Source organism: Carassius gibelio, chromosome A2 (assembly GCF_023724105.1).
Source record: "Carassius gibelio isolate Cgi1373 ecotype wild population from Czech Republic chromosome A2, carGib1.2-hapl.c, whole genome shotgun sequence".
Lineage (NCBI taxonomy): Eukaryota > Metazoa > Chordata > Actinopteri > Cypriniformes > Cyprinidae > Carassius > Carassius gibelio.
In genome coordinates this window covers 30,281,051-30,308,274 of record NC_068372.1, presented here as the reverse complement: position 1 = coordinate 30,308,274, position 27,224 = coordinate 30,281,051, and the positions used below count along the sequence as shown (strand labels likewise).

At 35.5% G+C, this 27,224-nt stretch overlaps 4 protein-coding genes and 1 long non-coding RNA gene across 6 annotated transcripts in view; 3 read left to right on the top strand and 2 right to left on the bottom strand.

The window, feature by feature from the left end:
- Positions 1-803: 803 nt before the first annotated feature.
- Positions 804-12,054, top strand: LOC127938494 (uncharacterized). 2 transcript variants are annotated; one of them, XM_052535148.1, is made up of 8 exons: positions 804-1,017; positions 1,859-1,971; positions 2,907-2,935; positions 3,060-3,123; positions 6,139-6,276; positions 6,365-6,459; positions 6,920-7,213; positions 7,343-7,390. In XM_052535148.1, exons 2-8 carry the CDS (start codon positions 1,866-1,868, stop codon positions 7,373-7,375), a joined length of 759 nt encoding a protein of 252 aa, XP_052391108.1. In that variant the 5' UTR covers positions 804-1,017; positions 1,859-1,865; the 3' UTR covers positions 7,376-7,390. The 2 variants fall into 2 exon arrangements, with proteins under 2 accessions (XP_052391108.1, XP_052391118.1); XM_052535158.1 differs by lacking the exon at positions 7,343-7,390 and adding an exon at positions 11,494-12,054 and having other exon boundaries at positions 805-1,017.
- Positions 10,138-13,192, bottom strand: sf3a2 (splicing factor 3a, subunit 2). Its single transcript, XM_052535112.1, has 7 exons — positions 12,995-13,192; positions 12,861-12,907; positions 12,673-12,782; positions 11,762-11,811; positions 11,519-11,659; positions 10,766-10,834; positions 10,138-10,690 (listed from the first exon to the last, which is right to left on the bottom strand). The coding sequence occupies exons 1-7, from the start codon at positions 13,190-13,192 to the stop codon at positions 10,433-10,435; spliced, it is 873 nt and encodes a 290-aa protein (XP_052391072.1). The 3' UTR covers positions 10,138-10,432.
- Positions 13,193-13,207: 15 nt separating this feature from the next.
- The window catches only part of LOC127938525 (uncharacterized), a 68,155-nt gene continuing 54,138 nt past the window's right edge, over positions 13,208-27,224 (top strand). Inside the window, exon 1 of the long non-coding RNA XR_008148729.1 lies at positions 13,208-13,376. This is a non-coding gene — a long non-coding RNA (uncharacterized LOC127938525). The remainder of the gene's footprint in view (positions 13,377-27,224) is intronic.
- plekhj1 (pleckstrin homology domain containing, family J member 1) lies at positions 14,541-21,292 on the top strand. The gene is made up of 6 exons (XM_052535171.1): positions 14,541-14,871; positions 18,285-18,352; positions 18,430-18,496; positions 19,604-19,694; positions 19,770-19,833; positions 19,915-21,292. The coding sequence occupies exons 1-6, from the start codon at positions 14,778-14,780 to the stop codon at positions 19,990-19,992; spliced, it is 462 nt and encodes a 153-aa protein (XP_052391131.1). The 5' UTR covers positions 14,541-14,777; the 3' UTR covers positions 19,993-21,292.
- tpgs1 (tubulin polyglutamylase complex subunit 1) lies at positions 22,891-27,007 on the bottom strand. The gene is made up of 2 exons (XM_052535137.1): positions 26,551-27,007; positions 22,891-24,950 (listed from the first exon to the last, which is right to left on the bottom strand). Exons 1-2 carry the CDS (start codon positions 26,820-26,822, stop codon positions 24,404-24,406), a joined length of 819 nt encoding a protein of 272 aa, XP_052391097.1. The 5' UTR covers positions 26,823-27,007; the 3' UTR covers positions 22,891-24,403.

Genomic DNA, 27,224 nt, shown 5'->3' with positions numbered 1-27,224 from the left:
TAGATTTAATGCTTTCCTTTGCAATCCCAGCATCATTCACACAGTTTATGAGGTTACAGCATCCTCTAGTGCTCTCTCTGAGAAGTGTATTACAGTTATGCATCATACACATAGAAATGATGAGTTTATGTCATTGTTTAGAGAGGTTAATAAACAATGAAATGTCAACTTTTTCATACTTTTGACCATTTGATTGAGCATGGTAAATGTTTAACAAAGAAAACCCAGTGTCACATGATTCATCAGATATATTAAAGATACTTACTGATGCTGTGTTCCTTCCTGAACAGGGACGAACTGGAAACGTACAGTATTTTATTATCATGAAATATGATTAAATATATATATTAGAGATATTTAGAGTTTTGTGACTCTAAATAATTTTTTTTATTTTTTCTAAAATATTCCATATTGCCTGTTTACTAGGCAGCCTCAGAATATTACATTTTAAAATATTAGAATAAAGAAAATCATAATTTATCTTGCAATGCAATATATAGATAGATTATAGATAGATTCAATTATATATATATATATATATTAACAATTTAATAAAATTTTTCTAAACAAATACAAAAACAGCAATTATTAAAATTTTTCTTTTTTATATTTTAATAGAAAATCTCTGATTTCCCAATAAGCGATTTTAAAAATTATATTCCTGGGTTTAACCCTTACTAAAAAAAAAAAAAAAAAAAAACTAAATAGAGCGAAATCTCTAGTATCTTCTACTTAGAAAACCCTTCTAAATCAGTTCAGTCAGACTTACTGTTGATTTACAGTGTTTATTATTCTGGGATGCATGTTTCAGATGCAGATGATTCTGACAGGCATCCTTCACCTCCTAAATAAATCACACTTCATCTCAGGGAATTATCAGTGTCCTTCGCTCTGCTGCACCTGTGCCTGGCTGTCACGAGTGTGTGTGTGTGTGTGTGTCCTTCACATGCTCCAGTGCTCTCACACCGCCGTCCTCTCCGTCTGCTCCTCCTCGGGTCTCTGCTCACCTCCATGCAGGTAAGCCACGCTGTTACCGGGGTCAAAGGTGAAGTCCAGTGGCTGCATGAGCTGTTTGTGCTACTGATGTGTGTGTGTGTGTGTGTGTGTGTGTGTGTGTGACGGACTCTGTGGATATTAAAGGACTGCTTTTATTCGGACACTCAGGAAATAGCATGAAGAAAAAAAGCTATGGAAAAAGCATAAAGTAAAAATTCATTTGCAGTATTTTTTTAGACAAAACGACTGACTGTATGAACTAGTTTTTAGATTTACAGGTGATTACTGGATTTCAAAAAATTATTCAAGAGATACATAGCTCCCACAAGACCGATTTCTATTTGAGGAAACTTTTTAGAGTACCGCATAACTTTATAAAAATAAAATAAAAAAAACAATACAATAAAATTTAATGTAAAAATGTTTGACATTTAAATCTTTTGTTTTAAAATGTGATTTACAGGTCTGGAATATATGTTACAATTATGCAGTACTCTAAAATATTTCTAAAGTATTTAAAAACGAATTGAAAATTATAATTTACAGATCTAGGTCATTTTCTTTTACAATAATGATGTGCTCTAAAATATTTGCCATGGATATTTCTTCATAATGCATGAAGCTTAAACACTTTTGCATTTGATCATTTGGGTTTAAAACTTTGCGAGACAAGTACAAGACAAAATGTGAATTGAAACACAACAGTGTGTTTCCTTCGTGGGTGTCTGTGTTTTGTTATCTGAGGTGTGTTTAATGTGACATTAACTGCGGTGAGACTGTGCTAAAGTAGTTTCCACACACATCTGGATTTCTTCAGAGATTTCTGTGGCCTCCAGCTTTCACAATACACCTTGCTTCTCAGGTGAGCGATGGACGAAAGCACCTTTGAGACATTTGAGGAAGAGCTCGGTAAACCACTGCAAGAAGTTCCTCCTCAGAAACCTTTCAGACAAATGCGAACAGGAGGCAAAGCAGGTGCAAATGAGCACGTTTCTACACTGCATTTCTGTTTCTAACATGAATATAAAAGCCTCAGGAGTCAAGATGTCTTGGAAACAAAGCGTTCTTTCTAAATTAAGATCAGGCTGAAAGCATCCACACTATTTGTGGTGTTAAAGTGAACACTGAGTCTAATAATACGTCACAATAACCTTGACAGACACGAGCAACATGACACCGAACACCAAACACACGAACAGACGACAGCTCTCTCTACAGCCTCAGATTATTAAATGACTTGCAGTTTTACTTTCAAACATTATTTGAACAATTTAACTGTAAAAGTGCATGTAATTATCCTGTTCAAATTCATTATTACATTTTTAATAGCATTGCATTTTACATTAAAATCACATGCATTGTTTGTAATTTTTTACTGCTTAAAGATAATAGATTAACAGGTTAACTAGCATTTTTACTTTATTAAAATTACAGATTTTTGTCAATTTAAGTAGATTTTTAAAAATCTATTTTATTCATTTTTATTTTAGTTTTAGTTATTTCAGTAAATCAATCAAACTAAAATAAAGTCAGAAATGTTGCTGATACATATAATATATAAATATATATATATATATTTTTTGTGATGCAAATCTTTTTTTTATGCTTTTAATTTTGGTTTCTGTCCTAAAGTTCTCTAAAGTTATAGAACATCATTAACATGACCAAAAATTATAACTTTAACAATATTACTGCAGAAATGCATGCAACTTCTTGTTGCATATGGGTTTTTAGAGTTAATCATAAGGCAAGTCTTTTTTACACTATTGCATTGTAGAACAACATGACTGCATTGATTGTTAAATCCAAAGTAGATCAACTAGTTAATTATCAGGTTAAATAGCATTTCTTCATTAAAACGACTGAGAATGTATTGATTGTTTGTGATGTGTTTCTGTTGTTGTTTTTAGAGATGTATGCTCAGAGGAGGGTGCAAGAGGTGAGTCTGATATCACATGACAGCTGGAGATCACGCCGACACATTCACGGCCTGCAAACCATCTGAACATGACCTCTAACACACACACTTACCATTGCTTTCATAAACCTCCTGTGTCCTGCAGGAAGCTCCAAACGTCCAGCAGGTCCCAAAGATGATTCCACGGGAACATCCGGTCTCCGGCGCCAGTATGTTGCTCGGATCACCTGCAAAACAAACTCATGCCCATCTGCACTCTTTCAATCTATTCTTGACCTCCATTTGTTGTTTAATGTTAGACCATCAGTATTCACTTGGGTCAAAACATATGCAAGATAACTCATGACCAAAAGCATCCTGTAAACATATGAAGTAAATGTACTTCCCAACAGTAACTGTGTGTACTAAACCACATCCGTCCAGACCAGAAATTATCTTAACCTGGTTTCATCAGCAAACATGTCAGTGGTGTTATGATGAAACTCATATTATTAAGCACTTATTCATCCTGAATCTGTTTAATTTAATATCCATCTGAATCCCTATACTAAAATGTAACAGACGAGCTGTTCTTTATACACAAAGATTACACTTAAACAAAAACAAAAAATTACATTATTAACATGAAAAAATGTTCATACTATCTATAGTACTGTAAGATGCATTATACTTTTATTTAGTGAAATGTTATTTATAGGAATTTTTATTTAAATTGTTTAGTAAGTCTCAGTGTTTCTAATATAAGCACATGGTGATGGTACAAAATTAATAATGAAGAAAGAAATCATGATGGGAGGAAAAAATTAATTCCTGTTTGTTTGCGACAGAACTCCAAAAGATTTGAAAATTAATTTTCCTCCCATCTAATTTTTTTCAGTTGCAAAATTTTGTTGTAACGGAAATAATATGATGTGGGAGGAATGACTATATTTCCGGTGATATTATTGCAAGAGAACACAAATGTTTTACAAGTGAAAGTTAAGTTTCTCGTTAGAAAGTTAAAGTGTTGTGATAGAACGCAAACGTTTTTGAAAGTGAACAAAACGAGTATTGCAATAGTTTTGTGAGGGAACGCTTTGTATAGTTTTGAACGTTAATGAAAAGGTTCTGGTAAGAATGCAATCGTTTTACGAGAGAATGCAAAGTTTTGAAAGTGAACGGAAAAATTCTCGTCAGAACATTTTGAAAGTAAGCGAAAACATTATGTAATAGTTTTTACGAGAGAACACAAATGTTTTTGAACTAAAAATTTATTGTAATAGTTTTTCGAATTAATGCTTCGTAAAGTTTCAAAAATGAATGCAAATTTTCTGGTTGGAACGCAATCTTTTACAAGAGAATGCAAAAGTTTTGAAAGTGACCGAGAAAAAATATTGTCAGAAAATTTTGAAAGTAAGCGAAAAAACGTTATGTAATAGTTTTTACGAGAGAACGCAAACGTTTTTGTAAGTGAACAAAACGTGTATTGTAATAGTTTTGTGAGGGAACGCTTTGTATAGTTTCGAACGTTAATGAAAAGGTTCTGGTAAGAATGCAATCGTTTTACGAGAGAATGCAAAGTTTTGAAAGTGAACGGAAAAATTCTCGTCAGAACATTTTGAAAGTAAGCGAAAACATTTTTGTAATAGTTTTGCAAGTGAATGTTTAGTAAAGTTTCAAAAGTGAATGAAAAGGTTCTGGTAAAAACAATTATTTCACGAGAGAATCCAAAAATGTATTATAATAGTTTTGTGAGTGAATGCTTCATAAAGGGGATGTAAATGTTCTCCTCAGAACGTAATCGTTTTACAGGAAACGCAAAATATTTGAAAGCGAACTAAATAGTTTTTGTCAAAACGTTTTGAAAATGCACAAACTAAATGGTTGTAATAGTTTTGTGATTGAACGCTATGTAAAGTTTTCAAAGTGCATAAAAAAGTTCTGTTCTGAATGCAATCGTTTTACAAGAGAATGAAGAAATTTTAAAAGCGAACAAATGTTTTTGTAATAACGTCTTGAAAGTGAACAAAAAAATTATTGTAATAGTTTTGTGAGTGAATGCTTTGTAAAGTTTTGAAAGTTCTGGTGGGAACACAATCGTTTTACAACAGAATGCAAAAGTTTCGAAAGTGGATGAAAAAATTATTGTCCAAACATTTTGAAAGTAAGCGAAAACATTATTGTAATAGTTTTGTGAGGGAACGCTTCGTAAAGTTTCGAAAGTGTATGAAAAGGTCCTGGTAAGAACTTAATCATTTTATGAGAAATGCAAAAGTTTTGAAAGCAAACAACAAAATTCTCATCCGAATTTTTTAAAGTGCACAAAAAAAATTTATAGAATAGTTTGCGAGTGAATGCTTCATAAAGTTTTGAAAGTGAATGAAAAGGTTCTGGTTGGAACGCAATCTTTTAAATAGAGAACGCAAACGTTTTGAAAGCAAATGAAAAAACTGAAAGTGAACAAAAACTTATGTAATAGTTTTGCGAGGGAACGCTTCGTTAAGTTTTCAAAGTTCTGGTCGGAACACAATAGTTTTACAAAATAATGCAAAATTTTTGAAAACGAGCGGAAAAAATTTGTCAGAACGTTTTATAAGTGAAACAAAAATTTGAGTGAACGTTTCATAAAGTTTCAAAAGTGAAAAGGTTCTGGTCGGAACACAATAGTTTTTACGAGAGAACGCAAACATTTTTTAAATGAATTAAAAGATTTTCGTCAGAACGTTTTGAAAGTGAACGAAAACTTATGTAGTAATTTTGCAAGTGAACGCTTCGTAAAGTTTCGAAAGTGAATGAAAAAGTTCTGTTCAGAACAAAATCATTTTACGAGAAAGCAAAAGTTTAGAAAACAACTGAAAAATGTATCATTATAACGTTTTGAAAGTGAACGAAAAAATTATTGCAATAGTTTTGCGAGTGAACGCTGTATAACATTTTTTAAGTAATTGGCAAAGTTCTGGTGGGAACGCGATAGTTTTACAAAAGAATGCAGAATTTTTGAAAGCGAATGACAAAATTATCATCAGAACATTAAAAAATGTATTGTAATAGTTTTGTCAGTGAACGCTTTTAAAATGAATTCACAGTCGTTTTACAAGACAACACAAAATTTTGAAAGCGAACACAAACGCATCTAGATATGATTTTTCCTTCCATCTCACATTTTTCCATCACCACGTCTTAACCTAAATTTAAATTCAAATGTGTAACATCTCAACAACCCAAGTGTTTCATCATCTGTCCAGCTGCGTCGTTACGCAAAGCTCTGTCCATCCAGAATGTGACGCAGATCGAGACGCCGTGGGAGGGTGTGACGCTGAACAGATGTCTGATCGCGGTCATAACCATCCTGCTGCTGAGCTACGGTTTACAAAGAATACACGGCAAGTGTTTTTATGCCAAATACAGGCCCAAACATCGAAAAACATCAAACTCTAAAATGACTGACAGATATGTTTTCTCCTCACGCAGAGGCCGTCCGAGGCCGTAAAGACGTTAGTGAAGAGCTCATAGCACTAAACGACAGACACGCTCTGATTAAAAGAGGGAAAATAACACCGCATGAGGTAAGCACAAAAATGTATATAAAGCTAAACATGTCGCTTTGGCTAATAAAGTGTTGTTTTTCTTTGTAAGGACGAGCTAGACAGACGTTTTTGACCGTTGCGTTCATGTCTCGCTCTCGCGCATGAAAGCGCGCCTGGCGCCTTTAAAGTTTAAAATGCTTAATTCTGATTGGTCAAATAAAACCGGCGCTACTTTTATGTCTTGTATCACTCCGCGAACTCTTTGTACATCATATTTTTCTCAGCGGCGGAAGCTTCACGATAATATACAGATTTTTTTAATCAATATTTGATGTTAATAAGAGCAACAGTGTAATAGTAAGAATAATGCACAGTTAGCCTATCATTATTAATTATGATCCACAGGGACACTGTAGAAATACTGCACAGATTTAGAAACATACTGCACACATCTGTATGCAAAAATAATAATCATTCTCATCTGAATTAATACTCTTAGCCGGACACTTCCTTATGGGACACATTGTTCTGGTGGATTGATGATGATGAAGGCAAATCCAAGAGAGTTTCCAGGGGCCTCAGACACAGGGCCCTTCCGGACCTCAGGCTCCTGAAGAAAAGAGACACAAAATTCAGTGAGCGCAGAAGAAAAGGGAGACGAGAAATAGATGAGACTAAAGAGAGACGGACAAAAGAGAAAGAGATGAAAGTCAAGGAAGTGGAAGAAGAGGAGGAGTACATAGAGGAGATGAAGAAACCAAAGAAACCAGCAAAAGAGAGCAAGCACAAACAGGTGAAGAAAGAGAGAATCAGCGCATAAAGAAAACAGGGATGACTTATGTGATTAACTGTCTTGAGAAAATCTCAATAGTCCTAATAAGAGTCATCTTCTTCAGCAAAATGTGTTTTATTTTGATTACAGGGTGAAACACTTCTCCTTCAGTTAATGATATAAAGGTATAATTTGGTGCTTTTTTTTTTTTGCTTTGTAAAATCTGTATCACCAAGTCATAAGCACTTTTTTTCACAAACCTCATATTCTGTTAGAGGACTTTAAATAACATTAATAATTGTTATCTAATGTAAAATAAAAATAAATAATGATTACATAAGAATTTGTTTATAAGTCCTTCTGTGTCGTTTTCTTTTTAAGATGGTTAAAGTAATATTTAAGACAACGCTGTGAAAGTAATGTGATGCAAAAATAAGCTTTTTTTTTTTTTTATGGATGTATGTAGTGTTTTGTGTTTTCTCGAGTACTTTTTCCAAAGTTGCTTAAAGGAATAGTTTAGCCAAAAATGAAAATGTGCTGAAAGTTTACTCACCATCCAAGATTAAAATGAGTTTGTTTCTTCATCAGGTTTGGAGAAATGTAGCACTGCATCAGTGTCTCATCAATGGATGCTCTGCAGTGAATGGGTGCCGTCAGAATGAGAGTCTGATAAAAACATCACAATAATAATGCAGCTTTTGGCTTCAAAACTAATTTTAGCCATTATGAATTATCGGTAATAGTTTTTGTGAAGCACCGACTCACCATCTAATGTGTAATATATATATACAGGGGTGGTTCTAGGGTGAGTGGAGATCAGGGGCTTAGCCCAGAAAAGTCCATGTATGTGACTTTTTATTTTAATAAATCAGAAAGATTTACCTTGTTTAAAATATACAAAATCAATAAAAACAAAAACTAATTTAAAACAATTTATTTAAAGTATTGAGGAAAATACATTTGCTTTTTGCAAACAAAAATTAAGAATTGCAAAACAAATGAAACAGCGCGAAAGCAATGATTTTGCAATACATATTTTCCATGGTCATATCTATTAATTTATTTGCAACGCTGCTTTTATTTTGCGTGTCAGTCTAGTTTGAGCTTGCAATACCATTTTTCCTTTGCGCTTCACTTTTCTGCATGTCTCTCTTTGTGGCACTGTTTTGACGTGGGGTCAATTCGGGAGTTCGTAGCGGGATCGCGAATCATTTGAGTCATTTCGGGAGTTCGTAGCGGGATCGCGAATCATTTGAGTCAGTTCGGGAGTTCGTAGCGGGTTCGCGAATCATTTGAGTCAGTTCGGGAGTTCGTAGCGGGATCGCGAATCATTTGAGTCATTTCTGGAGTTCGGAGCGGGATCGCGAATTATTTGAGTCAATTTGGGAATCACGAATCATTTGAATCAGTTCGGGAGTTCGTAGCGGGATCGCGAATCATTTGAGTCAATTTGGGGATTGCGAATCATTTGAATAAGTTCGGGAGTTCGTAGCGGGATCGCGAATCATTTGAGTCATTTCGGGAGTTCGTAGCGGGATCGCGAATCATTTGAGTCATTTCGGGAGTTCGTAGGGATCACGAATCATTTGAGTCAGTTCGGGAGTTCGGAGCAGGATCGCGAATCATTTGAGTCAATTTGGGGATCGCGAATCATTTGAATAAGTTCAATACAAAAACAATAAAAACAAAAAAACAAATTTAAAACATTTTATTTAAAGTTTATCCCTTGTATCCTGACACATATGCTGATGTTGTGTCTCTACTTTTTTTTTTTGTGTCTGTCTCTGTTTTCTTTTATTTTCCAATCAAGCCTGAAGTCTACACTCGTCTTGGTAGAACAGGGATAAGAAGCAAACATTAAGCAGTGCACTGACATACTCTTACTCTTCAAAGATATCTTGTCAAAGGACTTTATCTCTGTGTTTATGTACACTTAAAGCCAAGTATAATTATAAATGCAGGGCTCTATACACTTATATTTTTGAAGGAGCACTTACACAGCACTTACAAATTGCATAATCTTATGAGGCTAATGTATCAAATATAAAATTTGGAATACAGAAATATGAAATTATGAAAAAAAATTAGAATGGTAATTTGCCACTAGGTGGCGGTATGCCACTGCCTTAATGAGTGAGTCGGTCAGTCATTTAATCAATGGATTCATTTGAAACGGATGATTCGTTCGGAAAAAATGTGTGTGTGTGTGTCCTAAAGACTGTGCTGAGCAACCGTTAACTGTTAGATGTTCAAAATGTAACGTTAAATCAGACACAATTTAAAACCGAAAAAGAAATATAATAGCCTACTAAGATTAAAAGTTACAGATACCTGAAGCTGTTGTATCTTGGCGTTCAAGTGTTTTTGGCTGGGGGGGGGGGGGTTACTTCCTTTTTTGAAGAAGAAGAAGATTAAATTTGAAATATCCATTTTAATTTTCAAATAAATTGATCTAGTAAAATACTACACGCCAACAAACCGCCTGCCTCCAAAAGATCTCATTTCATTGGCTGAAGAGTACAGACGCTCATCGATGGTTGGCCAGTTTACATGTCAGTCAGAAGCACTAGAATCATTGGGCGGTTTTCGTCGGGTTTGAATGAAAACGCGTAACTTGGGTAAATTTACAGACACTGTGGACGTGAGAGTCAAGTGATATTTATTTATTTAAATTCTAATATAAATTACTTTATTGGCCATGAAAACTCATTGATGGCATGGTGGTAATAAAAATATTCGGGTCTTTACTGAAAACATTCGGGGCTCCAGCCCCCTTAGCCCACCCCTAACGCCACCCCTGTATATATATAATAAAATATTTATCTGTGGCACATAATACTTTTTCTTTTTAATTTATGTGCTGTCGCAACATAATTCTAACATCTTTTCTCATTCAAGGAATAATTTCATTCAGACGTTACGGTATACAAGAAAAGACCAGCACATTAATTAATTTATTTATTAATAAAAAACAACAACAGCAACATTTGGAAATTGTTTGCACACAAGTCAAATCACTACACATTTACAGAGCTGTGCACATGAAAATAAAGGGGGGAAAACAAAAAAAGTGTAAAGTGAAGCTTTTATTTATAATGCATGATTAAAAAAATATTCCTAATGTGCCTTCTAATGCATTATATGATTGTAAGTTAAAAATGCATTATACTTCCTAAAGATGTAATAATGAATGCATATCATGTGATCACAACGCATTATATGTAAAAGCTTCAAGTAAAGTCAGTGGAGCGAGGCGTCCATGGGGAGCGGCGGCCTCAGGTGAGGAGGAAGGGCTCCTGGGGGGGGCATGTGTGGGGGCATGGGGGCTCCGGGGGGCATCCCATGCATTCCTCCCGGCGGGGGGGGCATGGAGTCACTGTGTGGATGTGGACCGAGTCCAGTGATCAGTGAAGGAGGACGCTTCATGCCGAGCGACGGCGGCTGACCCGGTGGAGCACCCAGAGCTTTCTCCATCTTAAAGTGAAACTGCAGGAAGAACTGGAGGAGAACGAGAGCTTGTGTTCAGCACATGAAGGAGCAGCAGCACAAACGATTTAACCCATCCGTTCTCACCTGCTTCGTTTCCCTATTCCAGTGTGTCCAGAAACGAGTCTCTCCTTTATCGATCTCTCGACTGGGAACCTGAAATATGAGCGAAACCATAAAAAAAATAAGAAAAAGTTTGCATATGTGACCCGAGAGCACAAAACCAGTCATAAGGGATCTGAAAGCTGAATAAATCATCTCTCCATTGATGCATGGTTTGTTAGGAAGACAATATTTGGCAGAGACAAAACTATTTGAGAATCTGAGGGTGCAAAAAAAAATCATATATATATGATTTTATATACCCGTATTTTTCAGACTATAAGTCGCACCTGAGTATAAGTCGCATCAGTCCAAAAATCATGATGAGGAGGAAAAAAACATATTTAAGTCGCACTGGACTATAAGTCACATTTATTTAGACCCAAAAACCAATAGAAAACATTACCGTCTCCATCCGCCAGAGGGCGCTCTACAGCAGCACTGAGCAGCATAGAGCGCCCTCTGGCGGCTGGAGACGGTAATGTTTTCTCTCGTTCATGTCAAATTAATTTTGATAAATAAGTCGCACCTGACTATAAGTCGCAGGACCAGCCAAACTATGAAAAAAAGTGTGACTTATAGTCCGGAAAATACAGTATTTACAGTAGGAACTTCACTAAATATCTTCATGAAACATGATCCTAATGATTTTTAGCATGAATTAAAAATGTATAATTTTGCCCCATGCAATGTATTTTTGGCTTTTGCTACAGACTCGAGACTGGTTTTTAGACAGACCTTGAAGGCGATGGTTTCGTACGGCTCGGCTGCGAACAGCAGATACTGCCAGCGACGGTCCGGAGGTTCGATTCTCTGCTCATACGCCGACATGAAGCGATGCCTCGGCCCGATACCTTCTGCTATCTCTGGGTAATCAATCTGAAAGACGAGGACACCGTTTATTATATCAATGCAGGCATGCATACCGAAATAACAAGAGATGATCAGAGCATTAATGTTCAACAGACTATAGAAATGTACCTGGAAAAGCAGACTCTGCTGTCCGATCTCTGGATCTCTTTGTTTAGTAACTACGAGAGAAACACACAGGTGCATCTGTTAATCAAAGACGTTTAGATCTGGACCACAGCTTCTAGTGAATTCAAGGAGCGTCCAGTTGTTTGTGATTGTTGGATAAGGATTTATTTAGATTTTTAAATCACTGGTTCTTTAGACTTCATGCATTTAATGTACAAAACCAGTCACAAGTGTCAGTTTCTCGAAATTGAGATGTATGCATCATCTGAAAGCCGAATCAATTATATTTTCATTGATGTGTGGTTCGTTAGGAGGACAATATTTGGACGAGATACAACTATTTGAAAATCTGAGCGTGCAAAAAAAATCTCAACATTGAGAAAATCAACTCTAAATTTGTTCAAATTAATTCTTCTTAAAAAGTTTTTATATAATTACGGTAGGAACTTCACTAAAATATCTTCATGGAACATGATCTTTACTTAATATCCTAATGATTTTTGGCATTAAAGAAAAAGGTTCAAAAGGTTTTTTAAATTATATTCATGCATCAGCTTTAATGCACTTTTCAAAACAACAAAAGCAGCTACGTGTCAAACCATACAGTACTTGCAAATGAGTTAAAAAATATCTTCAAATACTCAATTTAATGTCAAAGAAATGCATAAATAAATTGCTTTTTTTTATATTCTGTGGTTGTTCGGATGCATTAAAACATAGCACAGATGCTCATGTTTGAAATCAGAATAAGGCATAATGCAGTGAAAACAGGCTGAGAAATGATCCAATAGTTGTATTATAACCACAGATTCAGATGTGTGTGTGGCATTCTTCTGCAAATTAAGAAAGAACATAAACACAAACAGTTGAAGAAATGCATCATATTTTTTAAGGCTCATGTTTCAGCGTCTCACCTTTATATCCCGGTCTCCCGATCTTCACAAACTTCTTCACTTCAACCTTGACTTTCTCTGGAGCGGGTTGAGCCGGCGCTTCCTTCGCCTCTTTCGCAGCTCGTCTTGCTCTAAAACAGGTAAGTACACAACACAATAAACTCCAGGTCTACACTGAACCCCATCCTGATCATCAGAAGCGCACTCACAAGTTCGTCTGATGCTTTTTGCCCTGCGTGTGAGCGAGGTAACTTCCCTAGAAGAGGAACATGACAGACAGGATGAGAGTTATGTTCGAGGACGAGTGTGTGTGAAGTGTGTGAGAGTCTCTCGGAGCACACACCTCGTTGTTGTGCAGCGTGAGACACAGTTTACACTCGTAGGAGCCCAGGTGGTTCTTCATGAAGTACGGGTCTTTGTTGATGTCTATGGTCTCTAAGGCCAGCTGTCGCAGGCGTTCACGCCGGTCTCGGTTGCTTTCGGACGACGAGGCAACGCCGCCGCTACCGGTTTTCCCTCCGGCTCTGTGCTGGAAATCCATGATGAGATCCCGGTCCTCACACTGAATCACAGAAGAGGAAAACACCTTATAGTTTAAACATCTTAGACTCCGACTGATTGAATTCGCAGAACTCGAAACGTCTCAGCATGCTCTGATTTCTGAAATGCATTAAAAATAGTTAAATATTATTCTAATATAAAACATCTGTTTTCTGTGTGAATCTGTGTTGAAGTGTAATTTATTCCTGTGATGCTCCGCTGTATTTTCAGCATCATTCCTCCAGTCTTCAGTGTCGCATGATCTTCAGAAATCAGAATAATTGGAGGATTAAGGATTCTTTCATTAATAGAGTGACAAAGAAACGCTTTGTTTTTATTATTATTAATAATATTTGTATTGTTATATAATAGTTAATTTATTCAGCAATTATTAAATTTAATATTAAATTGGTAAAAAAAAACGTGCTAATAAAGATTTGGATTTTTACAAAGATTTCTATTTTAAATAAACGCTGTTCTTTTAAAATGTATTCGCCACATAATCAATAAAAGTATCACAGGTCCAAAAAAAAATTATATATATATATATATAAAGCAGAAAAACTGTAATAAATCAGCATTTAAGAATGATTTCTGAAGGTGTAAGTTAGATTAGTATGTTTTATTCTTACAGCAAACACAGCTTGTTAAATTATAAAGCCCAGAGACCGACTAAACATTAAAAAAACACACACACAAAAATAGACACCAAAATAATGAATGTTTTTAAAGCAAGAACCCTTGATTAGCATAATAGGTGGAAATAAAATTATAATGAATTAAACGCTAACGTGTATATTATAATCCCATTTACCCCTAATAACACACACACACACACGCGCGCACACACACACACACACACACACACACACACACACACACACACACACACACACAGTTAAGTGTTTACAGAACTGCACGAATTGAACGGACTTCAAAGTTGCCTTTTTAATGAATTATAGCAAACCCCGAAAGCGCATTAAAAGACCAGAGTTCAGTTTAGTGCTATGGTTCAAATCTTTCTTTGCAAACGCATAGATAAGTATAATTTTCATCTGAAAATTCATTCTGAAAACATGTTTACCCAACGTCCAGATCACGCCGCCGTCGCTGCTGTACTGCGCATGCGCGCGGAGCGACGCTCTTCCTCTTCCTGTTATTTAGAAGTACGCAGCTTTAATGATAAACTTATGATACGATGTTATCTTAAACTGCGAAATCATCATCCGGCATGCTTTTTTTACAGACTTGCCTTTGTGATTTTTCTATTGGATAAAAAATTCTAAACACAATTGTATTTTTTTTTTACTATTATTTAAAGTGGTACACCATCAGCGCCCTCTTCTGGTTGGACCTGTCCAATTCCTGCAGCTCACTCGGTACAGTGTGTTTTGATGTGTGTGTGTGTTATGTGTGTTTAGTACGCTTGTTTCAGTTCATTTGGCGCTAAGCACGCGATCAGAGGAACTTGAGTGACAGTATGAATGACGAGTATCCGATCCGACTCTGATGCTGGGAAGAAAACTGCTGTCTTTAATCATTAAAATGCGCTGTAATGAGACGAAACTGCTGTCGAAGAACTGAAGATGCGATTCAACGAGAAAGAGCTGGTGTTCCTGAGCCGCCAGCCGTCAGAGAGAGCGGCCGAGCTGGGCATGAAAGGCCCGAAGAAAGGAGACGGTGAGAGAACATAATTTCATCCGCATCAAGTCACGGATATCTGCGGAGACAACCAGATCGCCGCCGTTAAAATCAACCACAGACCTAGAAAACTGTCCGTTCTACGATAAACGTGTTGGTTCGGAATCGCATGGTAGCGTACTACTCGTACTATTTATGTCTTGTAAAGATGTGACTGTAATAGATGAAGTAGTACGCTATTATGAGTACAGCTGTGTTCGCACTGCAGCGTCCAATCGCATCAGGAGGAGTCAGGTCACGTGACCTCCACTATAGATTTGAATAAAGTACATTGTTCCGCTGCGTCCGAAACCGCGTACTTCCGTACTAATATAATATGGGAGAAGTATGCAATTTCAGATGCAGTAGGTCTTCTAGGTTTTTTTTGCCTACTGTTTTTATGCATACTATGAATTTGTACGTACTATTCGCCTCACGTACAGTTTTTCGCCTAATATATAGTAGGGGAATATTACGCAACGTTCGGACGCAATGGAACAGAAATAGACTTTATGCAAATTCCGTATTGGAGGTCACGTGACCTGACGACTCTTGATGCGAATGCAGTTCGAAATCGCATAATTCCCTACTATAACGTAGGCAAAAAACAGTGTGAGGCGAGTAGTATGTCAGAATTCATAGTATTCAAAAAACATTAGGCGAAAAGAACATGGATTACCTACTTCTTCCACCTTCCATTCTGAAATATGCAGTCGATGCACTGTGTCCGAAATCGCATTCGCTATTACGGACGCTATTATGAATCGCTATTATGGACGCACCGTTTAACATTTCACCTCATCGCCAGTGATCGCCATCGCTTACTTCAACATTAAATCACCAAAATTTAAACTATAATGTGTGGCATGTTTGTACTAAGAACTATCAACATAAAGACAACTATATTAGCATTCATTTAAATTTAGATTTTTTTAACTATATTGTTATAGCTGTCGTTATTGGTGGAAATGGGCTTTTATAATGAAGCTGTAATTCTGCAACATCACTATAATACTGTCAGGATATTCAATAGGTGCGTTTTAATTACCCTTCAAATTGCGCAAATTGTGAATTGAAAATACACCTAATGGGAATGCGTCAATTTTGCATGAGGTGGTTCTCCAGTCAATTCTAAAAAGGAATATTTTCGCAAAACTGCAATGGAAACTTTTACAGGTCACATGGCATACATAAGAAGTTATATGAAGCGGTTTCCATGCTGCTTCGCTAAAGATAGACGCCTACCAAAATAAGTTGCCCTGATGTGAGAGGAAAAGATTAAATTTTACAACAATTAATGGAAATGACGCCATTTTGCACAAATTTCTTAACGGTTTTGCACCTACCGATACTGTCACATTATGCGACAATTACGCATAATGCAACAAATGGCAGATCACTGACAAGCTACGCAATATCGCGTTAATTATCCCAGATGGATCGCCTTTAATAATGAACGCGATATTGCGTAGCTTGTCAGTGATCTACGGCTTTGTCTATTAAATGCCGCTCTATTTAAAAGCAGGTGATGCCGATTTAGCGGTAATCACGGAACCAGATTTACTGATTAGATGCGCATGCTCATATCGTTAGATATATCGCCCAGCCCTACGATAAATGTTATAATCAAAAAAGCTGTCATGATGCAACAAAACTACTATAATCCCATTTGAATCAACTAAAGTATCAAGAAATTGAGCGCTTCTTTTATAATCCACAGAGTTGTGAAAAACTAAAGCATTCATTAAAGTCGCTTTGACGCAGGAAAGTTAAAAGCTACAAGTTGCGACTTTTTTCGTGCAATAGCATTTTATCTCCATATTCAAACTTTATTTTGCAATTCTGATAATTGCTAGATGTAAACTCAGAATTGCGAAATTTTAACTTAATTCTGAGGGGGAAAAAATCGTAATTGTAAAATAAATTTGCAATTACGTTTGTTTATTCTTAGGGCTCAAGCAAAAAACATAATTGTCTAAAACAGTGGTTTTCAACCTGTGGTATTGCAGGTGGGCCGCCAATTATTTTCTGTTCATTTGCAGTCCATTCTAGGGCTGTGCGATTAAAAGAAAACGTCCTAAAATCACGATTTGAGCGTGCGCGATTTCTAAATCACTTTATAGCACAGTTTTCCGTGTCCCTGACCTCCCGTAGTATGCTATCTGATCCAATCAGAATGCATTGCGTCTAGCGCGAGAACAGAGACTGGGCATATGCCTAACTCCAGGTTCACACACTGTCTGTGATGCGCCTTTTTTCTGAGCCAATGTTGACGGATCAGAGCGTTCTCACTGCGGTAAAAGGCTAGAAATAAAAATGTGCGAAAATAATTCATGTCTTACACATGAGCATAGAGTGAATTTGTTAGTGAACAGGATGCAGTTTAAGTGAGAGGAGACACGTTTTAAGTGTGCACACTCTCTCCTCGAAAAGCAGCGTGTTTCTGAGCAAGCACGACTGGTTTTGTGACAGAGCAAAGGAAATCTGCGTGCGAACAGAGAGATTAGCACTGGTGCATTATTTTAATGTGCTTTCGCGTTATATTTATGCGCTCTCACTGCTGAGCACATACACATACTGTATACACACTGCAAACACCTGAGGCACCGCTACAATTAATGAGCTCTATGAAGAATGCATGGCAAAAAAGAAAAAAAAGTCCCTGTATACAGGATTTTTTTTTTTTTTTTGCCACAAGTCTATACATTTTTTTACATCTTCACTATAGTGATAATTTTGACTTATGTCTGTTCTAGAGATGTTACAACTTTTTGATAAAGCTCTGATTGGTTTTCTTTTGGAAATATGTTTAAAATTAATCCTGAATGCATTTATGACTGTAAAAGCATATCGGTGTGTGTCACAATTGCAAAATTGATCAAAAAAAATCGCGATTTTTTTTTTTTTTGTCCATGTTTATTCAATAAATACAGTTTAAAATCTAGCTTCTGAGTACTAAGTTATTAACCCAACAATAGCGGGGTCAGTTAATTTTTTTGAAGTGGGCCGCGCAAACATATGTGTTTGGTTGTGTGGGCCGCGAGTTGAAAAAGGTTGGGAACCACTGGTCTAAAAGTCTAAATTATTTGATAAAGTCCCAACAAAACTTTTTTATTTTTGGGCTTAATTTTGAAACACACACACAATTTTTTTTATTTTTTTTTTAAATAATAATACATTTAAAAGAAGCTTCTCAAAATGCATTGTAAAAAAACAACCTTTACAAATGCTTTGTATATATTAAATGTGCACTAAAGCAACTAAAAGGCGATCTAAAAATAAAATACGTTTTTAAGTAAGTTTTAAAAATAGCTAGTGACTGCGCCTCACTAGACTGGACCGAACTGGTTTTGTTGTCTGGAGATGCGCCTCAGTAGAGTTTGACTTCTATTCTCCTGTATCTCCCACAACAGTTGTGAAGAGGCGTGTAGTGAAGCTGATCGTTAATTTCCTGTTTTACTTTCGGATCGATGAGGATGAGGTGAGTGTGTACCAGTGTCTGATCTGGATCTCATCAGCATCGTTGATCGTTTGAGTTTGATTGGCTTGTGTCTTCAGCCCATCGGTGCTCTTCTGCTGGAACAGTGTCGCGTGGAGAGAGAAGACGATCAGGTTTTCTCCATCGGTGAGAGCAGCTTCAGACACACTGACAGCTCACCGAAGTATAATTATCTAAAACATTTCATGACTGTGGTTTTAGTTTAAACCATCAGCTGTTATATTTCAGGAAGGGTTTTTATCATTAACTAAAACCTAAAAAAACACACTTTTATTATTTAAAATACATTTTAACTGAAGTCAAATAAACATTTTAAAGTAAAAACTAAATAAACATTTTTTTTTATTAAAAACGAAAAGCAACAAAAGTGTAAACAAAGGAAATTTGTTTAAAATGACTTTTAATGGAAAATGTTAAAAACAATTTGATAAATGTCTGGTTTTAATTTAAAGCATCAGCTCTTATGCTTTAACAAGGGTTTTTGTTACTAAAATTAAAATTATAATAATAAAAATATTTTTGTTATTATTTGAAATAAATATAAACAAATAAAAAAAACAAGATTTTATTTAATTTAGTTTAGTTTAATGTAATGTCCAAAAAAAGTAAAAATAAGAATAAAAAAAATGTTGAAGTAAAAACTACATAAACATTTTTTTAAAAAAATTATAAAACTGACAAAAAACACATTCAAAATAGAAAATACTTTAAAATGGCTTTAAATTGAAAATGTTAAAAATAATTTGACCACCAGCTCTTATGTTTTAACAAGTGTTGTTACTAAAATTATATAAAAACATTTTTTTAAATAAATATGAACTGAAATTAAATAAAAAACAATTTTCATTTCATTTAGTTTAACTTAATGTGTTAAAATAACTAAAAATGTAAACAAAATTTATAAATAAAACTATATAGATTACATTAAAACAAAATCGCAAAGAAGGAAATTACTTAAAAAATTATTTTAAAATGGAAAAATAGTAATAAAAGCATCTCAATGTGATAACAAATTTGACTTTTGGTGAAATGTGACGTCACTTACTTTTCCTTTAAAATATTTAATAGTAATAATAATAAAAATAAATAAATAATAATAAATAATAAAAATGGAAATTACTTAAAATATATATATATACTAATTTAAAACATGGATAAAACTTTTTTTAAGTAACTATAATAGTATATTGATTATACTAAAATATCCCTGACGTCACTCTTCCTCGTTCTCAGTGTTTCTGGACGAAGCCGAGAGGAAGTATCTGTTCGAATGTGATTCTCAGGAGCAGTGTGTGGAGTGGATCGATGCCATCGTTAAAGCCAGGTGTGTGTCTCTGACGTATCCCATCATGCCGTGCGTCTCCCATCTGTATAACCGCAGTCTGCTTCTGTCTCACAGTTATGAATCCATGCGTAAGAACCTGATCTACTATCGCACGGAAATCCATCGGCTGACCGGAAAGGTGAGGGAATGGTTATTAATGAATGCAGCAGATATCTGTAAGAGATGAATAATCACGCTGCTGCTCTGTGATCTCCTGCAGGACCCGCTGGAGCAGTATGGGATATCAGACGAAACACGTTTTCAGGTCAACAGTGGGCTTCCTCCAGCGGACACATAAACTGTTTGGGGTTTCTGCTTGTGTTTTTCTTCTTTTACAGTCTGCCTGCATCCATCACTGTACGTTCTGACCTGAGTTATGGGAGAAATGCGTAATATTACTGTAATGAATGTCTGCTGAGTTTGAGCCAATTGCAATTAAAGTTTCTTCCTAAAATCACGGTCATTGTTAATGAGGGCAAGCTGAACTGGGTCGCCTTTTAAAAACGGATTCTGGCACATTTATCGCCTTTTATAACCGTGCTGTTAAAGGTTTATGCATTGACATGCATGCAGTCTTTATAGTTTCACCTTAAGCGCACTGAAGAGGTTTCATAGCATTCAGCTTGAATCAAAAACATTTTTATAGTTTCTGTAAAACCTTTTAGCTGCTTTGATTTTGTGCCTCTGAAACCGCAAAAGTCTTACTTCACCCCAAAATAAAAAATGAATAAATAAAATATTTTGTTTTTGTACAAGGAAAATTAAGGCCATTTTTAGAAGCCATTATTTTCATGGGAAGCACACTGTTTAAATAGTAATTTAATAAATTATATGCATATATATACACACACACAAAGTGTGCTTCTCATTGAAATAATGTATTTTATATGCAAATATTTATGTAAATATATCACGTAATCATATTATAAAATATAATACATTTATGTAAAATATAAATAATTAATTACAATTCATTAAATAATGAAATAATCACAATGTAATTTAATCGGTTATATATATATATATATATAATATAAATTATTAAATTGTAATTAATATTGAATTTATTAAATTACATTTAAAAATCACAAATTAGCAATGCACTACACAATTTAAATAATTTAATAAATATAATATCTTGTGTTCAGTTTTTTTTTATTATAATAATGTCAATGAAAAAGCCTAAAAGTAGGATTTATTTAATTAATTCAGACTAATTTGATTTTGTGGTGATATTTATATGGCATTATTTTAAACATTGTGGCCTTCACAAATTTGCAGCAGATTTAATGCAACTCTTCTTGAACCCTTTGATCACTTGTTTGAGTCTTGTGCTCATAAACGGCATTGAACAGCGAAATACAAGGAAACGACTTCAACTGCTGTCCTGTAACTTTGCATAAAGTTTTATTTTTAACCCATCGTGCCTGTAACTTTCCATTTCTTCAAGCGATGAGAGTATAACACGAGTGAAAACAATGTGAGATTCATTAATGTTTCTGTCTTTCTTTCATGCACTAGAAATGACCAGGTTTCACAGCTTACATATGCTCCTCATGCACAATCTTATTTTTGTTAATAAATCTCTTTTAAAAGAATCCGGTGTGCTTTTGTTTTTAAGCTGTGCAGTAAAGTGCTGATTGTGGCAGTCCTCCAGTGCAGGGCAATGTCTAAGGGAATCATAAAACGAGTATTTGCACAATAACACGCACCAGAGAACATTCTTCCAGTTAATGACCACAATAAATGAGGCACTTAATGGATGCATGTGTCAATCGAATCATGTTTGAGCGAGTCTTTATTGTGGACAGACATGATTGGACTCAAAAGAGGTGAAGAAACCAGCATTTTCAGGGAATTAAGAGAGCTTGGTGACATATGACATGATTAGCACCATCTCTGCTTATTTAAGGAGATTGAAATTAAACACAAGCCACAAAACCCATCAGGTCATGTTTGTGCTGCTGGTTTCCCTCCCATAAATGATGTCACTTCCTGCAGGATGTTGTCATGAAGGAAGTGTATTTTGTTATAAAGAATAATAAATATAGTAATAAAATAAAAGTTTGGGATCTTAATGACTTTTAATGTTTTTATGGAAGTTTCTTCTGCACATTAAAGCTGCATTTATTTGATCAAAAATACAGAAAAAAATTGTAATATTGGGAAATATTATTATGATGTAAAAAATTTTTTTTTTTAATTAATATACATTAAAAATTTAATTTATTTCTTTGATGCACAGCTGAATTTTCATCATCATTCTTCTAGTCTTTTTATTTTATTTTTTCGAATTTGTGATACTTTTTTCAAGATTATTTGATGAATAAAACGTTAAAAAGAAGAAAATTTATTTAAAATAGAAATATTTTCTAACAATATACACTATACAGTTCAAAAGTTTGGGGTCAGTAAATTTTTATTCTTTCTTTTTTTGACAGAAATTTAAACTTTTATTCAGTAAGGATGTGTTAAATTGCTCAAAAGTGATAACAAATATTTATATTGTTAGAAAATATTTACATTTAGAGTAAATGCAGTTTTTTCTTAACTTTTTATTCATCAAAGAATCCTGAAAAAAGTATCAGTTTCCCCAAAAAATATTTGGCTGTTTCTAACATTGATAATTCTAATAATAAATCATCATATTATTCTGATTTCTGAAGATCATGTGACACTTTATACTGGAGTTATGATGACGATAAATTCAGCTGTGCATCACAGAAATAAATTATATTTTAAAGGATATTGAAATAGAAACTATTATTTTATATTGTAATAACATTTTGCTATTTTACAGTTTTTTTCTGTATTTTTGATCAAATAAATGCAGCCTTGATGAGCAGAAGAGACTTCTTTAAAAACATCATGTCAAAACTTTTGAACGGTCGTGTATTCACAAACAAAAAAAAGAGCACATTAAATTCTGTCATTAACTGATGATTGCAGGGATTTAGCAGTAATTGAAATCTAGAAATAAATTAAACTAAAAGAGCACATTATAAAAATCTACGATTCAATATACCCCAATTTAAAGAAGCAAAAATTAAACAAAAAGCAAATATTAAAAAAATTAATGATTTTGAAAAATGTAAAACAAAGGAATATTGAGACATAAAACGTGTGTCATTGATCATGTGACTCTCCGTACAGTCAGATTTTGTTTATTAAAGCACCAAATAATGAGTCTCTCAAATTCATGTTTATTTTTATTTTGCAAATAATGTTTTTGTAAATTATAATCATTATCAAAGCATTCAGATTGTTCTTTTAAAAAAGCATCAGCGATTATAACAGGCAGCATATGAAATACTCATTAAACAATTAATATTTAATATGCAAAAAAAAAAAAAACAGTTCTATGTATGAAGTGGATAAATAAATGTCAGCAATTCAGTCTTTTTCTAAACTCATGTTTCTTTGCTTATTGTGAGAGATTGATCAGTGCACGTTTGCGTAAATAAATCAATGAAATGTTCTGTTCGTTCCGAGCTGAAAAGCAGTTCAGTTGCGAATGCAGTAAAATGTGTTGTTCCTGCTGAGCTCAGGCTCTGTGAAACTGAAAAGGGAACTGGTGTGCTTTCAGATGCCTTTAACTTCCTGAACTGAGGTTTCACGCTCTGAAATTAGACTTCAAACACAGTAACGAGCACAAATCATTTCGATTTGAAGTACACGGAACATAAAAACACAATATACTACATGCATTTTCTAAAAAAGTGATGCTCTTTGTCAGTATGTTGGTCTTGGTTTCCAGTACAAATATCTAGAAACACTTAAATCAAGATGCATTTACCGGAGAAGCCAAATTATGAGATATTTCTTTTTTTTTGGGTGGGGGGGTGATTGTGGTTAAGTCAGTCTTTATAGCAATAGCAATGTTTAGGCCAAAAATCATTAGGATATTAAGTAAAGATCATGTTCCATGAAGATATTTTGTAAATTTCCTACCTTAAATATATCAAAACTTAATGTTTGATTAGTAATATGCATTGCTAAGAACTTCATCTGAACAGCTTTAAAGATGATTTTCTCAATATTTAGATTTTTTTGCTCCCTCAGATTCCAGATTTTCCAATAGTTGTATCTCAGACAAATATTGTCCTCCGAACAAACCACACATCGATGGAGTGTCACAGTGTCTGGGTTGTGTTCCCTGGGTCTCCACTAGGTGTCCTCCTTTCCCACGGTGTCTGTCTCTTTATGAACTGTCTTTTCCCTTATTTGGTCACCTTCCTCCTTGTTTGGGTTAATTGATTATTCCCCACCTGTCTCCAGTTCCCTCATTACCTTCTGTGTATTTATACCCGGTCTGTCTGAGTATGTGTCACCGAGTCCTTGTCTAATGTCTTGTTATTCTGTAGTCTTGAGTCTGCCTTGTGTTTTGTCTGTTCTTGTTTAATAAAAAAAAAAAATTAATTACCCTTATAACTGGTTTTGTGCTCCAGGGTCACATATGTCTGCAAAAAATAATCTGGTTTTACCCTTGAATTAGGTTCATTTTCTGTTTGCGTTCCCTTTTTTTGATCATTTTGTCATTAGTCTAGATTTAATATCTTGCCATTTTGCATCTTGATTTAAGAATATTTAGATATTTGTGCTGGAACACGAGACATCTAAATGTTAAAGCTTGAATGCAATATGACGCAACGGTTTCGATACGCTGTTGTTTGTGCAATATGCTCGGTGATAATGATGCACGCGGAGCTTCAGGTGACGGTTCGCACTCGCGCGATGAAGAGCGCGGCGGCGGCGTCTTCAAACTCCTGCGCGTCCATCGTGGGTCCGTCCTGTCTCTGCGCGCGCGGCTGGACCTCGGCCATAGCCTGAGCCACTTTAGCGGGAGAGATCTTGGCGCTGGCCTCCAGATATCGTGCCACGTCAACGCCGTCCGCCGTCTCCAGAGCATCGCGGAGGGTGGAGAGTACCGCGTGGCACAGCGTCCTCTCTGCGGGCCGGTCCGGAGCGCTGGCCACCGCCGCGTACAGACACTGAGACTTCCGGATGTAGTCTGCGAACACGGCGCAGGTCAGGACGCCCTGCCGGAAGAGCTCGAAGGGCACGGACTCGTAGTCGTGGCTCTGGACGCGGCGCAGGAGCGGAGCGGCGGTGGAGCCCGAGAGCCCGCCTTCACTGCACAGACACCGGAGCATCTCTGAATACAGACGCCCGCGAACACCGCCGGCACTGAGACGACGCGGGACGCCCTGCGTCAGCAGCTCATACGCCACACGCACGTTGTTGTTAAACGCTGACCTGCAGGGGAGAACAAAACCACATGAGCTTAAACTGAATCCGCACTAAATAACACAAAAACATGTCAACAAAGTATCTTGGAGAGGTGAGGTGTCCAGGTCACAACATCTATCTACTGGGGTGCCTCAGGGCTCGGTTCTTGGACCACTTCTCTTCTCTGTCTACATGGCATCATTAGGTTCTGTCATTCAGAAACATGGCTGTGCGATCCCCCGGATTTGCTTTATTCAACATCAAGAAGATCAAGCCCTTTCTTTCGGAACATGCTGCACAACTCCTCGTTCAAGCTCTTGTTCTGTCCAGGCTGGACTATTGCAATGCCCTCTTGGCCGGTCTTCCAGCCAATTCTATCAAACCTTTACAATTAATCCAGAATACGGCAGCAAGATAAAGAATACACGTCACACCTCTGTTTATCAATATGCACTGGTTACCAATAGCTCCTCGCTTAAAATTCAAGGCATTGATGTTTGCCTACAAAACCACCACTGGCTCTGCACTCCTTTACCTAAATTCTTTACTTCAGAGTTAGCTTACATTCTGCAAGTGAATGTCGCATGATTGTGCCAAACCATCTAAAAGCAAAAAAGACCTCTTACACTAGCTTGCTCTATTCCTTTTTCTATTTAGTCTGTTTTCTTCTTATTTAAAATATTATTTAAAAAGCCCTTGCTATGCGTTTAACCTAACTGAGACTTGTTATAGCACTTATATATCATTGCTCTTTTGTTGATTTTGATTGCTTCCATTATCCTAATTTAAAAGCGTCTCCTAAATGGCTAAATGTAAATATAAATATACACACACACACACACACACACATAGCTATATATATATATATAAAATAAACAGGAACCTTGCATGGATTTAAAGAGATTAATGGAAATAATAATATAAAAAACATGGTTTAAATACATGAAATAATATTATAATAGCAACAATAAAATAAATAATTAAATAAAAAAATTGATAAAAAAGTAACTGTGATTAAAAAAAATATATATATATATATATATATATATATATATATATATATATATATATATATATATATATATATATATATATATATGTGTGTGTGTGTGTGTGTGTGTGTGTGTGTGTGTATAAAGAAACCTGTAAATGTCTATAAAGCATGGCACTAAAGTATCTCTGCTATGGCTTAAAAAGATAATTAATTAAACATTAAATTTAAAAACAATAAAATTAATTAGCTAAATAAATGGCTGAAAAGGGGAATATATAACGAAAAAAAATGAAAAGGGATACAAAAAAAAATTCTGCCATTACTTAAAAAGATAATTAATGAAATGTAAAAATAGTAACAAAATAATAATGTAAAATATAAAATAATTTCTAGAGGCTAAAATGTATAATTAATAGCAATAGTAAAATAAAACAAAAATAAATACGAAAATAAAAAAGCCTGCAACTATCAAAAAACAACGCCCTAAAACACATTTACACAACGGCTTAAAGATTAATTATTTAATGAAATTTAAAAACAGTAATTAAATAATAATAATAATAAAGCAAAAATTAAAGAACCACCCCATCTTAAAACTATAATAAATTAAATATACAGCAGAAGCGCATGGACCTGTGCGAGTGATGCGCGAGGCTCAGGTGCCAGAGAGCGCGGCTGACGCTCTGACGCTCCGACGCTCCGTCTTCAGCCTCCGACGACAGATGAGCGAAGTGTTCGGCCAGGAACCCGACGGGATCCTCGGGTCTGGACTCGAGCAGCCGGAGCAGGGCTCCCCGGAGCAGCGCGCTCACCCCGGACTGCGACAGCAGCTGCTCGTCGCCCGCAGCTCTGGAAGATTTGGAGTCGGACATGATCTCGACACCGGCGCGATGCTTCTCCGCCATCCCGTTAAACCATCCCGACCTTCAGCTGCGAATATCATTCCAATCACAGTTGCTATGGACTCGTGATGACGCAGCACGCCCAGCGTCTGTGCGCAGACGCAGCCTGGTGACGTCATTTCGCAGCCCAAACATTTCTGTCATATTTTAATTTCCCTGTATCCATACAGAAGTTGCTTATTTAATTGTTGTCAACTGTTCCTTTCGGTGTTGTGTCTTGTTATATTCTACAGGGTTCTTTATTCCACCCTGTTGAACTCTCAAAGGCCAATTTTTGCTAAACTTTTAGAAATTGTTGTTAAATTGAATAAGGTTCATGATTTTACATTTATTAGACATAGCCTACTTTTTCATTATTAAACAAAATCCCCAAAGTTACAGCTATATATATGTTAGTAATTATTT